This window comes from Cololabis saira, chromosome 11 (assembly GCF_033807715.1).
Source record: "Cololabis saira isolate AMF1-May2022 chromosome 11, fColSai1.1, whole genome shotgun sequence".
In the NCBI taxonomy this organism is placed as follows: domain Eukaryota; kingdom Metazoa; phylum Chordata; class Actinopteri; order Beloniformes; family Belonidae; genus Cololabis; species Cololabis saira.
The window spans coordinates 37,550,052-37,567,128 of record NC_084597.1 but is presented as its reverse complement, the minus strand read 5'-3'; the positions used below and the strand labels follow the sequence as shown (position 1 = coordinate 37,567,128).

The window sequence follows — 17,077 nt, the reverse complement described above, 5'->3', positions numbered from 1 at the left end:
ATTGTATTACACAGGTACATGTTATACGCATAATGTGAGCAACTCAGACCTTTTGCCAATTCTGCAGAGAGAGGGAGTAGCATTGCAGCATAACCGTGCATTCGTCAAGCATGAAAAATCGCCTGTGGTCGCAGGATGCCTGCATCGCGCCGCCTGTCGACGCTTGCAGTGATCGAGGATTTAAAGCTGCGCTGCAGAACTGAAGGGAATATTTGCGTATATTTGGTTTTCCCTTTCACCATGGATCGCACTTTGGGAAACCGTCTTTATATTTCAGCAGTGCATTTGCTGAGTTGGCACAGGTCCCGTGCCGTAGGTCCATCTGGGTCCACAAAGTGCTGCGAACCCCACGGGGAGTTTCATCGTCTGATATCTGAGCTCCGTTTTGACGATGCTTGGTTTCGGCATAATTTCCGCATAGATAAGACTGAGTTTGATGCTCTCCTTAACAAGGTTGGTCCCTGGATCAGCCGGATGGACACCAACTATCTGCGAGTCATTGGTCCGGTTGAACGCCTGCAGTCTGTCTGCGGTGAACACCACTGACACACCGGGTAGTAGCGAATTTGGTCATAATGTTTAAACTGTGTTTTTTTATTAATAAACACGGTTTTTAATGATTTAATTTAACAGACCATACAGCTCCTCCAGTAACCATCAGTTACATGTTTCCCAAAACAAAAATGTCAGTTTGCTAGATTAAATAGATTAATTCCTGATACAATAAGTTTATGTGCACAGCTATGCTAATGTATGCATGTGAATGAGTATATGTGTGTACACGAAAGTACAATGTGCATTGGGCAAGGCTTCTTGCTTTGGGAATCCCAGTCTGTGATTGGACGCTGCCTCAGCGTCGCTGCTGCTAATTTGCATAAAGTTGAAATTCTCTCAACTTCAAATTGATGCTCTGGACCCCTCGATCGCACCTCACCACCTCCATCGCCTCCATCGCCTCCGACGTCTCTTGCAGCGAGCGTTCATAGACAGTGAATGGCAGCCAGACGCTTATGACGCCCGTGACGCTTTCGGTGTGAATGCACAGTAAGACCTCAAAGGAAGTACAGGGAGCTCAAATTAAATGAATCAGTACTTCCACATGCCCTGTTTAGTTGTAGTTCGACAAGGCCATTAAATTGGACCCATTCGTCCGTCCAATATAGATGCATGTTAAAGGAATCAATGTACCCACTGGAGTATGTCAGACTCTGCCAGGATAGGTGGGGATACTGCTCTCAACTTGTTAGCTCTGGGCTTTTCTGATTGACCTATTGTCACACGCAACAAATAAATCTATAGTTTCACTGCAGTAAAATAGAAAAATGAAGAATTAGACACATGTGCAGCTCTGTACATTTTGCACGCTTTAGTTTTTATTTTAGTCTCTGTATTGCTTGTTCCAGTAGCTTCAGGTCAGTTCCTGGAGAAGTGTGGGGGGAGCTTAGGACACGTCAGCATATGGAAGGCTTAGCCTCTCAAACATCTCTTCCATTAAGAAATCATCTGACACAATTCAACATTTGAAGTCTGCAGTGAAACATCTGAATAAGATACTGTTGTTCTGTAAACTGTATCAAACACAAGCTATTTGGCAATGATAATGAAAAATGGGTTTGAAAGAAAATGTGCTATTGGCTGTGTCAAAAAAAGAATAAAATGCAGGAATATGTCAGTAAGTTATGGCTTGTAGTGACATCAACAGCTCAAACTGTTGCATATGCTGCAGCGCCTTTTTCTGTCTTACTTTATGCGTGTACCTGTCCCTCTCCCTGTCTGCGTAACAATGATATGTCATAATCTTATATGTATTGTTTGCATCTAACCAGTACTCAATTTATCTGTCAAATCATATTTACCAGGGAGAAGTCTTATCTCTGCCAGCAGTGAGCACACAGTCAGCAGGGCTGTACACCTGCCACGCCTCCAACACTGAGGGAAACGTGACTCGCGTGACAAAGATCATGATCAAAGGTCAGTTGTTGACTGCCTGTCTTTCTGTGCATCTATCTTTTGCGCCTGTCAGTTCCTTCACTTGCTCTGATCTCTGTGTGCCTGACTGGCTTAAAGCCACCGCAATTTACATTTTGGTTTCTCTGTCTTGCATCACTCAGCAGAGCGGTAATAGAAACTAAAGTTGAAAATGACCCTTATCTTTTAACTATGTGATTTCTCTTTTTTCACCAGCATATTGAGTAGGGATGTTATCTAGGACTTTGGAGTGGAGTCTCTTCATGATTAAGCGTCTTATTTTGATGAGTTTTTTCAGAGATTTAGATTTATATGAAAAAAAGTAGACCTGTTTACTAATGCAACTTGTGATAAACAACACCACTGGACGTGATCATTTATTTAAGCAAAAATTACAATCAGCATGTGAAGAACCAAGTATCCTTTAACTGTTTCCAAATAGGAATTAAGAGAGTAAGTGGCAGCCGAGTGCTGCCAATCAATGCAATTGATTTGGTGATCATCACCTACTCTCTACGAAACCAGGCATTTTGACAGCTCCACTGTCCGGAGCATTCGTCTATGTCTTAACATAATACCAAGGAGGAAAGACATCAGCAATCATCTTCAACCAGCAGCCATTGTAGTCCATCAATCTGGGAAAAGATATATCTTTAAAGCGATTACAAGTCCATCATCCTACAGTGAGAAAATGAACAGGTTGAAAACATTCAAGTTAGTTGTGACCTCGCTATGAGTGGAAATCCCAACAAACTAACCTCAAGGTCAGACTGTGAGATGTTCAGAGATGCAGCCAAAAAAAGTCCAAGAGCTAAATCAAAGAATCTACAGGCCTCAGCTGTCAAATCAAATGATGTAATTTATTATAGTCAGTGAAAGTACATGAAGAAATCTGGGTTTTTAAGGTTTAAGGTTTTTAAAAAAAATGAGAAGGGTTGCCAGGAGAAAGCCTTGTTACCTTGAGCTTGAAAGTACAGCTTAGGTTTGCGTAGTAGCATTGGAATAAACTCTATCTAAGATCCAAAGACAGACGAGACCAAAGGAATATCTTTGGCGTAATGCACAGAACTAACAAAAAACGAAAACAGCGTATAGCCAGAAATTGCTGGTAGCATCTATCAAACGTGGTGTTGGTAGTTGATAATTTTAGCTTCTTGTGTAGCCGCGGGACCTTGCACCTTGCAGTCATTGGCTCGTGTAGAAGCTATAGTGGAATAATTTCCCTACCAGCTGAAGAGAAACTGATCGTGGAGTAGAACAGCGGTCCCAAGAACAGGAAAAAAATGCAAGTCCCAGTTGAAGTTCAGACCTCAGCCTGATTGAAATGCTTAAAAGATCTATTTATTTAGAAAAGCTTACAAATCTCAATGGTCTAAGCTAACGATGTAAAGAAAAATAAGCCAAAACTCCTTGACAACAAAGTCTGATAAAGTTGTTCAGAATGTAATTTCGCTGCTGAAAGTGATTCTTCTATTGTATTTAAACCTAAGACATTTCTGGAATTTAAATACATTTGTATGTGTATTTGCTTGAAAGCATATTGTTTTTGGATGTCTGAAATAAAACTCAAACAACAAGGCAAAGCAACCTTGTCAATTTGATTGTGGCCACTTAAGTCTGAAAACTTGTTTTTCAGTAATTCACATTTCTAGGACAATATGCAAAATGTTATACTGCCACTCAAGTTCACCTCCCGCTGTACCGCACACACTGGCATCTTATTTTGTAGCAATGATTTCAAAAGAGGCACGGATTTCCAAAGATGCATCTCCATTGCCTAATGCCAGCTATTATACTGTAGATATACAGTAGCTGAGCAGATCTGGCTGAAGGTCAGGTTTTGTTCTGGAAGTGTACTGTGATTTTGGACAAATATCTCACTCATACAGTATGTCACGAAGACCTTGAGACATTGTGTCTACTTTTGAAAACCAACAGAAGACTCTTAATGGGAGAACTCCATGAAGCTCTCCAGCATATGGCTTTGAATTATATTAGCACCAACATTTCATAAAATTATTTTAAACATTAAGGAAAATAAAAGTTTACCCTCAAATAAGAACTAATATCAGCCTCCTATTGAAACCAGACAAGGATACTACCTCCCATCGAGCTACCACCCAATATCCCTTATAAATGTAGATCTCAAAATATTCTGCAAAGATCTTTCCAAACGTTTGGAAAGAATAACCCCTTCTATTATACACCCGGATCAAAAAGGCTTTATTAAGCGTAGACATTCTTCTACTAATACACGTAGACTAATTAATATTATAGATCATTCGAATATCAATAATCTGGAAACTACAATTATATCTCTAGATGCAGAAAAAGCATTTGGTCGGGTAATCTGGAAATTTCTATTGGCAACTTTGCATACATTTGGATTTGGCAAAACTTTTATTGATTGGATAAAGATATTATATAGCTCTCCCAAGGCATGTGTAAGGACCAACGATCAAATTTCAACAAGCTTTAACTTGCAAAGAGGTACCAGACCTGGTTGTCCTCTTTCTCCTTCACTATTTGGGATATTTATTGAGCATTTAGCAGCTTCTATTAGGCAAAACCAAAATATTAAAGGCACACAATGCAAAACTTTAGATCACAAGATAAGTCTTTATGCTGATGATGTATTACTCTTCCTCCAGAACTCACGAACCTCACTGTCACAGACAATTGCACTCTTACTCTACTATCAACTGGTCCAAATACACTGTTTTGTGCATCAACTGCAATTTCCAGAATACAACCACTACTAAATTACAAACAGGGAACATCAGATATTTAGGCATAAACATCTCCCCTTGGCTGTCAGAGCTAACAAAACTAAATTATGTTCAGCTCTTAAAGAAAAATAGAGGATGATCTTACCCAATGGAATTATCTTCTCATTTCAATCATGGGGAGAATTGCCACCATCAAAATGATGGTTTTACCAAAAATAATTATCTTTTTTCAATGATACCCTTCAAGCCCCCTTCCTGTTGTCACTGGACTCATACGTATCAAAATTTCTTTCACCACAAATTAGCTTAAAAACGTTACAAAAAACCAGACTGTGGAGGTTTAGACTTACCCAACTTCCAGTACTACTTGTTAGTTAATAAGTTACAGTATATCTTAAAATGGTGCAAAAACCACCCACTACTGTAGATAGTTAATGGCTGGATTCAGAACAAGTGTTTTGCAATGATTGCAATGGAAATGTCAGATTTACCATTTATCAGTCAAAACAAATCAAGCATCATAAATACTTTAAAAGTATTAATATTAGCTCAACTCTGACAGCCTGGTAGGACTTCCTGAAAATAACCAAAGTATCACTTTCTCCATGTGATCGCACAGCCATCTAGAAAAACCAAGACATTCTGAAAAATGATAAAAAGACAGTAAACTTCACTCAGGGGAGAGACCAAGGAAAAAAATAGTTACAACATATAATCATGAGTGGAAATTTTGTACCCTTTAACACACTCACTGTTCAATATGGAATTAGCCGTAACACATTTTTAGAATACCAACAACTCAAGTCCCTAATAAGTAAAACATATAAATTCAACTAACTGGATTTGCAACTTCCCATTAAGGTGAATGAATTACTTAATCTAAACACCCCACAATTACTATCAAAACTCTACAGGTTAATATCCAGAAAAGATAATTCAGTCTCTCTTCCGATCTCAAAATGGGAGACTGACTTATCTCTTAAAACTAATCAAATTTCTTGGTCACAAATATGTTTAAATACTTTCACTATGACCAAGAATCCAAACTTGCAACTTAAACAATACAAACGTCTTTACGGAATACATTATACAGGACAAAGGATGTTCCAGACCGGTTTTGCACCCTCTAATATCTGCTCACAGTGCACAGAGAACACCCCTGATAATTATATGCATGCTTTATGGTTTTGTACACCGGTACGGAAGTTCTGGAAGGAGATATGTGAAGATGTATCCACATGGCTCAATTACAGAATTCCTGTGTGCCCCACGCATTCTAGCTCACCTGGGTAATATCCACATGGAACCTAACATGGCTCACTTGGTTCTCACTGCCTCATGTATCGCAAAGAAAACCATTCTAACGAACTGGAAACAAAAGTCTAATCTATGTATTAATCAATTTCGGAATCTTTTGGTAAATCATATCAGTAACGAGATAATGTCTGCTTCCACTAAATATCATTCGGCAGAACTGCATTCTCTCTCGTCCCCGTTTATGGGCTTCATCACCTAGTGGGGTCGGGTGGGTGGTGATCCTGTAACTCTTGGAATTGGGGGTTTACTTGGGGGACTGGAAATGGATTTGGGGGGCGGGTCTCTGGGGCAACCCGGGGGGGCGCGGCAGCTGGGGGACTCATTCCCAGGTTTCTATGTTCTTTGTCGTGGGTGTGAATGGAGACATCTCCCGCTCCACACTGGGGGCTCTGACAGCGGCGGGGGGGCTCCTGGGGGTGCAGCGTGGCGCTGGCTGGGCTTGGTGGACCAGGGCCATGCCTCCTGGCTTCGTACCCCTCTCCTCCTCCTGCTCCCCTACATGACTTACGCACACACTCACTTAGGTCCGAGGGGTTGAGGGGTCCAGGGTGTGGCATACGCCGGGACTACCTGCTCCTCATTTTTAATAACATCTTAGACAACTCTACACTCAACAGATACACACTCAACAAGGACACTTAGGGTCTTTCTTCCTGTCAAATGTGGCTACTGGCAAAGCCGTATGGTGGCCTGACCTCCCCCTCCCTGTTTTAACCACATTAGTCACACCACACACACTCGTCACCAGGGGCGGGAGTGAGGTCGTCCTCCACCCATGTTTGCCGCATTCAGCCTGGGGCAGGGGGACCACAGGGGGGGGCTGATGGCTGAACCCGGGCATGGGCTTTGCCGTGCTGCCTGGGGGAGATGGGAGTGGTGAGAGAATGATTGTCCATGTCTTTGTTAGTGAGTGTATGTTGGTGTCTGTGTGGGTGGGTGTCCTGCGGTGGACCGGCGGCCTGTCTGGGTTGTGCCCCTGCCTGTCGCTGTAGTTGGCTGGGGCGGACCCCGTGACCCTGCAAAGGATAAGGCGGGTATATAAAAAGGATGGATGGAGGGATGGTTGAATGGGTGTCCGTTGTCTAACTTGGGTTTGGGGCTCTTTGCTGTTGGGCGTGTCTGGGTGGCTCCTTGTCGGGGGGTTCCTGCTCTCCGTGCCTGTCTCCGCTTCCCCCCCGCTGCCCTTGTAGCTGGGCGCGCCTTTGGTTTTGGGGTTCCCGCTTTCGTAGGGATGGGTGCCGGTCTGCCGGCATCGACGGTCGAGGTGGCCCCGTCCCTCCAGGCAGGCTGGCCGGCGTGGACCTCTTGGCCCCATGGTCGGCCTATGTTGGGTGCCTTGTGCTCAGCTGGGTCCTGGTCCATCACCGTAGGTTTTCTTGGCTGCGTGGGGGGGGGGGCTTGCTGGCGGGGGGTTTCCTCCCGCCCTCTTCTGGTCCTCCGTGGGGCTGCTGGTGTCCTGGGTTCGGGTTTCTTCCTTGTCGGCTTCTGGTCTCTCGGGTGGCGGAGTCCTGCCCTCTCTCCTCCACTGTAGTAGCAGTTTAGGTAAAACCTTGCTTTCACTTTGCACACACACACACACACACACACACACACACACACACACACACACACACACACACACACACACACACACACACACACACACACACACACACACACACACACACACACATACACACACACACACACACAGACTTACACACCTGCTCACTCATCTCCATACTCACCCTACAGTTTTGAGGGACAGATAATCGCAGTAGCCTGGTCTTGATTCAGTTTTAGAGACCTGAAATGGTTGCTGTCTGTGTCTCTGCCTGTTCTTGTGTCTGTTCGCTTGTTTTCAAGCCGGTGTCCCCGTTGTGTGTTTTCTTGTGTTTCTCTCATTTCAAATTTGCAGCGGATGTCACCCCTCAACTAAAATCATCACATCCATTTTTCTAAAATCATGACACACTGAATGGAAAAATATAAATGTTTCTTGATGAGAAAGGAAGAAGGTCTGAATAGAATACTATTGTAAGGCGTACAATATGTCCAAATATACAGATTACAGATTAGCAGTCCAGTTCGGCGATGAATACATGAAGAATATGCAAATAGGCAACTGTGTATAATTGGATTACACCAACACAGCTCTGCATAATACACTGTGGAATCTATCTCTGATTTGTTTATGCACTCCTACTCCAACTCCTACTGCGCCCCTAAACCCCCCCCCCCCCCGCCCGCGGAGAAAAAGGACTCATTTGTACCAAGGTGCATGAGGAACACAAATGTGAGTGTATGTCAGTGTGTGTAAAACACACTATGTCCACCTTTTGACTAAGAGGCTATATAGCTTCATCTGAGCTTTGGATGCATTTTTTCGCAGCGTTGCCACACTTATGGATTAGGTAATACTAATACTCGATCTAGATGGAGTGTGTCTGAAAGCTTTTAGCAGCCCTTAAACTGTCACTCATGCGCATATCCATCATGCATGTAAGATTATAAACCTGATCTGTAATGAGTGCAGCAGAGATTATGTGGTTGTTTATATGTACAGAGACCTCTTTTATTAGCTCTTTGCAACCAGCTCACATATCAGCGTGAGGCTGGCGTGGCAGATAAATGGGACATCATAACACCACTCTGCAGTAGCTGCGTGAGATTAATTTTCAAGGCAATTATGTAGTTATATTTAACAACACAGGGTCCTGGGAATATTGTGACATTACTATTTTGTGGTTTCTTTAAAAGGTTATGTCTGAAAAATTATTTATGGTTGCTTTGTTGCTCATTTTCCTTCTTGACCTTTCACCTCACTTTATATCAGCGCATTTATCAATGTGCTCGTTGTGTGGAAGGGAATATAAAAAAGAATGGATCCAATTTTTACCATTCAGGAGCAAGTCTTCATTATTTTCAAGAAGGTAGCTTTGGAAATGATGACAGTTACATTTTCATCCTGTTTTTATGCTACTTAGCAGAGAAGAAAAAAAGTGAACGTTACTTGTTGCTTGAATAGAAATGACGAAATCAAAAAGGCACAGACAAAACCCTGAGAACAAGAAAAGGTACATACAATTATGAAATGTATTATTATTATAAAGAAAGCAAGTAAGACATTAATAAGCAGTGATGCACTGTGTCGACGAGAAATTAGAAAGTGATCAAAACAATGGAGCAACCCTGAAAAAGGAAGAAGAGAGATTTACAGAAGAGAGAGAGAGAGAGAGAGCAGTCATAACTGTGAATGCTGCAGGGCACAGATGAATTAGTTCTTCATGTAAATTATAATAATAAGAACATTGCATTATGTGTTTTTCTTTTCAGTAATGCTTCATAGAGGTGGTTTTTCTTGAGCCTCATCACTCCATTTTCAGTTTCCCTCACCCCATGAACACTCGGGGTGAAGAAAACTAAGAGCCGTTGCCTGTGTTGGAGAGAGAAGATGATGACAAATGGAAGGAGATCATGTGTGACATGTTGAGTTAGTCATTTGCTGTCTGTTGTCGCTGCCGCCTCACTTCACTTGCACCCATCCGCTCCACTGAGCAGCCGGTCTGAGTGATCCCTCGCTGACCAACCTGACATGTTGATTCGGCCGAAAAAAAATGTAGACTGGATCCGACGACGTGTCACACGGCGAGAAAGGCGAGCGAGACACACATTCGCAGACGCTCCCAGATTTCCCAAAGGCGGTGTGTATGAGAGGCCTGAGGATTAGGGTTACAGACAGGCACATAGATAGTTGACGTTGGGGTGAGACTCTAATGGTTGCATAAAGTCAGCAGAGAAAGACGTGAAATAATTTGAGACAAGTGTTTTGACATGAATACCTTTAAAATTTACATTTCTCAATAGACTGCAGTTCTTGCTGTTAAGTTTTTAGCAAACTTAAAGTCTGCTTTTCCTAACCCACGCTCACATGTCTCACTGAGAGGGAGAGTACAGGGATACTTCATAATCTGTAATACCTACATCCTTTTAAATAAAGGTTTTGCATATGTTGTCAGAGAGGATAGGACAATCTTCTGCTAACACAGATGTAAAGCAGTTTTTAATCCTAGTTTATTTGGTCCCACTCATTGACTTCACAGAGTATTTCTCCACAGAAATGTTTGGGATTTCTGTTAGATTCCTGATACCTCACAGGTCTGTGTCATCTGAAAGCTTGTATCGTCCTCACCGCTTCATCGACAGATCATGCTGAGAGGCAGAGTTGGTATAATTCAAAGCTGCATGTCAGATACAAAACAAGACACTGAGCTGGATTAATCCATATTTTGTGTTTGTAAGAAGGGATTTTAAGTCTTTCGCATTTTTTTTTTCAATTTCAGTCTATTGTATGTTTCTTAACCAAAGCCTCTGTTGTGCCACAAAGGGGGTGCTGGTTCAGTTATTAAAGAGTTATTAACAAACGTCTTACGATAGTTGTTAGTAAAGAAGATTACTTATCATTACTTATATTCGAATCATGCGGTTGGCTGTAAGAAATCAGGGCTGGTCTCAGAGTGAGGCCTCAGAGCTGGGCCTTAAAGTTGAAATGAAGGCTTCCCATATTCACATAGGACTGTGGCCCAACATCTCCTTTGTGTCTTTTCTTTCTGGTTGAAGGGCAATGAGTCACAGTATTCTGAAGCAAAAGAGTTTCATTCATTTAGGGACTTAAGGAAACGGCAAATGGACAATGAGAGGTTCATGACACCAAACATCTGCCTGAAGACGATGTGCAATTATATACATATTTTTAAATGGCATTAATTATTTCCAGCATTTTCAGCAGACCATTTGCATGAGTTTTGTTATTTCCCTATAAAAATGTTAAACCATCTAATTTCCCTTAATTACAATAATGTTTCACAAACTTTTCATTTTGGTCCCCAGGATTACTTTAAACTTACATATCAAGTGTTTCAACTCAGTCTTTTCTCTGGTCAAATTAATGCTCGTATTGCTGCTCAGCTAAACTTGATAATTTTCAACGAGGACAAAACCATTTCGTGACCTGATCTGATGTCTTTTGTCACCTGTTTCTCTCTAGGTCCTCCTGTCATTATTGTTCCTCCCAAAAACACGTCCCTCAACATGTCCCAGGATGCATTTCTCCAGTGCCAGGCAGTGGCCGACCCCCCCAACATGACCTATGTGTGGCAGAAGAAGGGGCAAAATGTCCATCACATAGAGTAAGTGGAGTCCTCACTTTCCTTTACCGTAAACCCTTCATGTTCTTACATATGCATGTGAGCAGGTTGCGCTAAACCCGCTTTCTTCCAAAATAATGTAGCAGAAAAAAGTCTGTTTAATATGCCTGTTGTTTACTTTATGTTTGTTTCGCTGTGAAAAAAATACAAATATAAAAGGTGCAAAGACATTTTTTTTCTTACTGCACCACAGAGACAAATTTGGAGAGAAAAAAACCTGCTTCTTTGTCTATACAGATATTTAACTCTGTACGTCTTAGTTCCAAACAGTGAAGCTGCATAAAAACCTGTCACCGCGGATCAAACAAATCCACAAGCAACACCTTCAGGAGCACTCTTCATCTCTGAAGGCTGCTGTACTTGTGTGTTAGTCCACAGAGGGATTTGATTACGTTTTTTTGCAGTTAGCGGAGGAACTTTTAGACTGGATCTAGTTCCTGCTTTTACCCCAGAGCTGCACGTGTGGCTACATTGCTCTGAAGTGCAGTAGAAAATAACAAGACATTAAAATTTACTCATGAAATTCTTGAGAAATTCCCTTAAGTGCATTATTTTATTGTCTGATATTGGCCTGTCACGGATACATCCAGGTGAAGATGTACAATGTCAGATATGTTCTTTTTTACAAAGATGAAATCATGGGTCAGAGGCTAATTCAAAAACTGTGCCATAATGTGGTTTGTCCTAAAAAAGCTGCTTCAACTTTATTATTCACAACGCTGTTGGTTCCTGTCTGTTTCACAGTATGGATCACAGATGGGTAAAATACGCTGATAAAGCGATCGTGGTATCACCTGTTGATTTGTGAATGCCAAGGTTTAGCATTTAGCCGTCTCCATCTTGACCTTTTGGGAGGCATTGATACCTCTCTTTCTCTTTATGCTATTAGATTCATTTCAGAAGGACCACCGAGTGATCTGGTATGCATTCAACCATGAAACCTAAAAAAGACTTGTGGGAAAATTGTATTACCTCCGAAGAGGTTATGTACTTGGTTCCGTTTGATTCCATGTTTGTATGTTTGTATAGCTCACTCAAGAAGCTATAAATGAATTTGCATGAAGGATTTTTACCAGAGGCCAGGATTGGTCTGGCTGGATACAATTTTGTTGTCAGCCCAGTTTTTAATCTGGTCCCAGACTTTTTTCTGTGTATCCTTGGTAGAGGATATTGGACTGTCCCTGTTAACTTTTGCTTCAAAAAAAGAGTCTGCAATGTTGAGTCAAGCAGTATTGCTGCAAAAAGTTGACTAGATTCTGAAATATATAGCTGGAAATATGAAAAACAGTGAACTCATTGTTTACTTTGTTTTACTATTATTAATAAACCTTTAAAATAAACCTGTCCCTCGTGTAAATGCTTGATAGAGATGTATGTGTTTTTGTATATACTGTATGTACCATTAGATTGATACTAGAATTTATTTTTTTCTTCCTCTGTAAAATCGCTGTGGGCATCGGATCCAAAATTCCAAGCCCAATTCTAACTGAAACACATCAATTTTAAATCTTAGCATCCCTTAATCATTTATGACAGACTCAAAACTCCTGCCACTCAAGGTTTAAAGAGTCAGCTATAAGATCAATTTTTCATGGAAGTTACACAGATGCCTTTTTTGCAAATCCCTGCAGGGATGATTTGTTTTTCTTTCTTTTTCTTTTGTATGTGAGCTAACTAACTTTTGTTTGCCTTAAAATAGCAACACTTAGCAAGTGAAGTCCTGATAATGCAGCAACAATGCAAAAGAAGGCTCCTTTGAGGCACATGCAAGCTCATTTGCTTGTTCTATTCACCAAAAAAACAAAGTGGCATGTCTTGTGTTCCCCAAGACGGTCTGTAATGAGCTCAGCTTTGTTGTTCCTGCTTCGGACCATGCCGTCACTGTCCTAACATTTTAACTACTGAAATAGACAGTGCTCTCAAAGGTAATGCCTTAACCATTTTTAAATGTCTAGTTAGTATACAGGAAATGCATTTGCTTCAGTCTTGTCATGTAATTTTAGAGTGACTACAATGCAAAAGACTGAAGGAAGGAAGATAAGAAAAACCTGTGATGGGAGCAGGTGAAGAATGGATTTAGTGACAATATGTTTGTAGCAGGGCGAGTGCTACCGGGGCCGACCGAAGGATGGAGAGACACGGAGTTTCGTGCAGACCCTTTTATTTACTCCAAAACACCGCCAACACGTGAACAAGCACCTTCACAGCAGCTTCACAGCTTCAGTCTGAACCCTTGCTGCTGGGCAGCCATGCCTTATGAAGGCTGGCAGAGTGGAGAGGCTGATTGGGCCCACCTGTGCCCTAATCAGCCTGAGTGGCTGCAGCTCCTCCACCCTGCCACACACCCCCAACGCCAACCTCGAGCCGGGGTCCATCCGGCCGAGCCTACTCCCCCCCCCCGCCCCCTCGGAGCGGGAGAGGAACTCTCTGGGCTTCCTGGTCGGGTGGTCGCCCACGGCGTCGGCCTGAGCCGCGGAACGGTCGGGGTGGTCGCCCCCGGCCCGCCCGCCGTGGAGGATGCGCTCGGGGCCGGGCCCATCGTGGCCTCGGGCCACCTGGTGCGCGCACGACTGCCTCCTTCACCTCCGCGGGCTGCTGGTCCGCCTCCAGGACCGCCTCGTCCCCCACACTCTGCTCTGGCCGCAGGTCCGGCCCCGTCTCCGCGGGACCCGCCGTCGCTGGCGGCTGCGCCTCCGAAGCCGCCTCCCCCGCCAACTCCGCCTCCGTCTCCGCCTCGGGAGCCGTCGCCTGGCGGCCTGCAGCCACTGCCTCACGGCCGGTCGGCTGCAGCGCCACCAGCGCTTCCGCGGCGAACCTCAGACGGGGTGCAGGGATGGGTCGCTCCGCGGGTCCCGCCGCCTCGGGAGCCGTCGCTTGGCGGCCCGCAGCTTCTGCCTCCCGGCCTCTCAGCTGCGGCGCCGCCAGCTCCTCCCGCGTTGCTGCGGCGGCCCTCAGACGGGGTGCAGGGGTGGGTCGCCCCGCGGCCACCAGGGCTTCTATGGCGGCCAGCTGCCGCTCGCCCTGGTCCCGGAAGGCGGCCGCCATGCCCGCCATGGCCCGGGCGAGCGTGTCCAGGGCCCGCTCCATGCCTCTCTCCTCCATCCTTCGCGCCCCACGTTGGGCGCCAGATGTAGCAGGGCGAGTGCTACCGGGGCCGACCGAAGGATGGAGAGACACGGAGTTTCGTGCAGACCCTTTTATTTACTCCAAAACACCGCCAACACGTGAACAAGCACCTTCACAGCAGCTTCACAGCTTCAGTCTGAACCCTTGCTGCTGGGCAGCCATGCCTTATGAAGGCTGGCAGAGTGGAGAGGCTGATTGGGCCCACCTGTGCCCTAATCAGCCTGAGTGGCTGCAGCTCCTCCACCCTGCCACAATGTTACTTTGAGGAAGGTCATACAAGAAGTCTGTGTTTTATATGACTTTTTGATGGTGTTGTCGTCATAAATGAAACAACTAAATTATTATTCCGTTCCACATTAAGACATTAAAGGATTTGTGGATAGGAACTATGACATAGTCTGCTTCTAATTAAAGAAGGACTGTAGGAATGAAAGAAAGCCGAATGAAAGCCTTGAGAAAATTGTGCTCTGCAAAATTGCAAACAAAATTAAAGGATAACTTTTTCTTACTTAAGATATAAAATTCAAATCAACCTTTTAAAAAAAGATAGAAAATCAATCACCTCGGACATTACATAAATCCAAAGTAACTTCCTGGGGCCTGATATTTTGCACCAGCAAAACTATTTTGAATTTTGCTAAAGCTGGTTTTACCTTGGGAATAGTCTGTTACTTCAGGCGAGGAAAATAAATTCACATTCAGATCTTGATTTGTTAAGTCAGTGCAAATGTCTTCAGCTTCTTGGTTTTGTCAAATCATAACAAAAATCCTCTTATCATTGTCTGTCACCGTATCAGGCAAGTACAACCTCAGACAAAAACAATAAGATACATTTTTGATACTTTTTTATTTAATTTTTCAGGAAAATAAAGACAAAGTTTTGATTAAAAATAAATAATGTGGGGAAGAATCCTGTTCATATTTATGGGATTTAAAATTGATTAATTGCACCCTTTTTTAATTATTCAACAGCAGATATTTTGGCTTACTTGGTGTTAACATACACCTGAATAGGTGTATGTTAACACAATGCCGCCAGGGCAAGATGTGAGCATTTTTACTTAGAGAAGCTATTTGTAATCATATCTTTTTTTTTTCACCTGCTTTTTTTCCTTTTAAATAAACATTGGGATGGTGAAAAAAGGATATGTTGTTCTATGTTTGAGGTTGTATTCAAGTTTGTTCGTGAAGAAAAGTAAACTACTACATTTGATTAATTAAGTAAATTAGCAAATGAAACACCTGCAGATCAAATCAAGACGTAAACCGTCTTAACGAAACATTCACATGTCTTATTGTTTTTCTCCAGATATAAATAGTGACTTGAGAATGAAATTAAAAATATTTCAGCACTTAACAACGGAATAGCCTGGATGCACTTACATTACATTACATTGGATGCAAGGGAAGGGCAGGGCAAGACCATTTAAAGATTTGAAATCAAGTAACAAAATTGTAAAATGGCCTCCTAAATGAACCGGCAGCCAGTGAGGATCAGACAGGAGTATGGGGCGCTCTCTATCATGTTCCAGTTGAAAGCCATGCAGCAGCACCAGCTGAAGGCGATACAGGGAGGACATACTGTACGAACATACGAAGAAGTCCAGCAATGCAGCCGAGTTGTGATGAAGGCATAGAAGACAGTTTTAAAGTGATTCTTCGAAAGAATGCTTTTCATCTTTCCAACTGTCTCAGCTGAAAGGAGCTGTTTTTCACTACTGCACCGATCTGACGGTCCAGCCTAAAATCCTTGTCCATCTTAAAACCCTGATTCGTGACAGCAGGATTGTGCCAAAGCCCCGTGTCCACTGGGTGACTTCACAGGAGTCAAACACTGGTGAAGCCATGTTTTTTTTTTTTTTTTATAATTCAAATGTATGAAGTTCAGAGCCATGGCTGGACTGACAGACTCATAAAAGCGTTGCTCAGTGCCGAGTAGACAGTCTAATTAGGGAGGGAATTCTTCATCATTGGCAGCACATCATATACCAGACAATTACCCACTCTCTCAGAAAACAGTAGCTGGGATAAGGTTGACCAGATGGAGGTTAAATTTGCATATCTTCTCCTCTCTACGTTTCTCTATCAAACCCATCATCATTCTTTATTGTTGTACAGCAGTTAATAATCAACCTCATTCAGATGAAGAACACATTCAGAGAGGCTTTTTGGAGGCGGCATACTGTTTTATACTGTTAACAGCTGGGTGGAACATATGAGGATTATTCAGATTATCTATTAATAATTATGGTAAAATAATCTCTTTTGTAATTGCTTTTTATATATAGTAAGGTGCTCAACAGCAATGCCAGAAAAGAGATCCTACACTCAGCTGTCAGGCATTTCAGTTTTACACTTAAGGATCTGCTTTCAGTCACTCTTTTTAAGGTAGCGTTTAGAGTCTGCCATGTTTTAAGAAGTGTATATGCGGATATATATTGCATTCATTGTCTTCTGCAGTCATTCCAAGTGGCCTCTTACACATTTTTCAAGTGATTCATCCTTAATACATGAGAAATACTGTATTGGCAAGTTGAGCTTTAATACTAGGACACAGACTCATTTAGTGGTCTAGTTTGATGCTATTATCAATGCAAGATGGGAAAGAGAGCAGTGAAGAAGCATATTCAAGTTGCTCACAGCTGATGAGTCAATTCGGCACCAATCTAATGAACCTAAATGTTAAATCGTGAGTCTTTCCGTGAAAACACATTGTCAACATGCATATAAACAGTGGGGCAAAAAAGTATT

General features: G+C 42.7%; 1 protein-coding gene across 4 annotated transcripts in view; it reads left to right on the top strand.

The window, feature by feature from the left end:
• Positions 1 to 17,077, top strand: part of igsf9a (immunoglobulin superfamily, member 9a) — a 97,405-nt gene that overhangs the window by 32,639 nt on the left and 47,689 nt on the right. For all 4 annotated transcript variants that reach the window (XR_009783501.1, XM_061734447.1, XM_061734445.1 and 1 more), the window contains exons 6-7: positions 1,860 to 1,971; positions 11,041 to 11,182. Coding sequence is in view for 3 of the 4 variants with exons in the window: in XM_061734447.1 (XP_061590431.1) it covers positions 1,860 to 1,971; positions 11,041 to 11,182 (254 nt within the window). In the remaining variant the exon portion in view is untranslated. The remainder of the gene's footprint in view (positions 1 to 1,859; positions 1,972 to 11,040; positions 11,183 to 17,077) is intronic.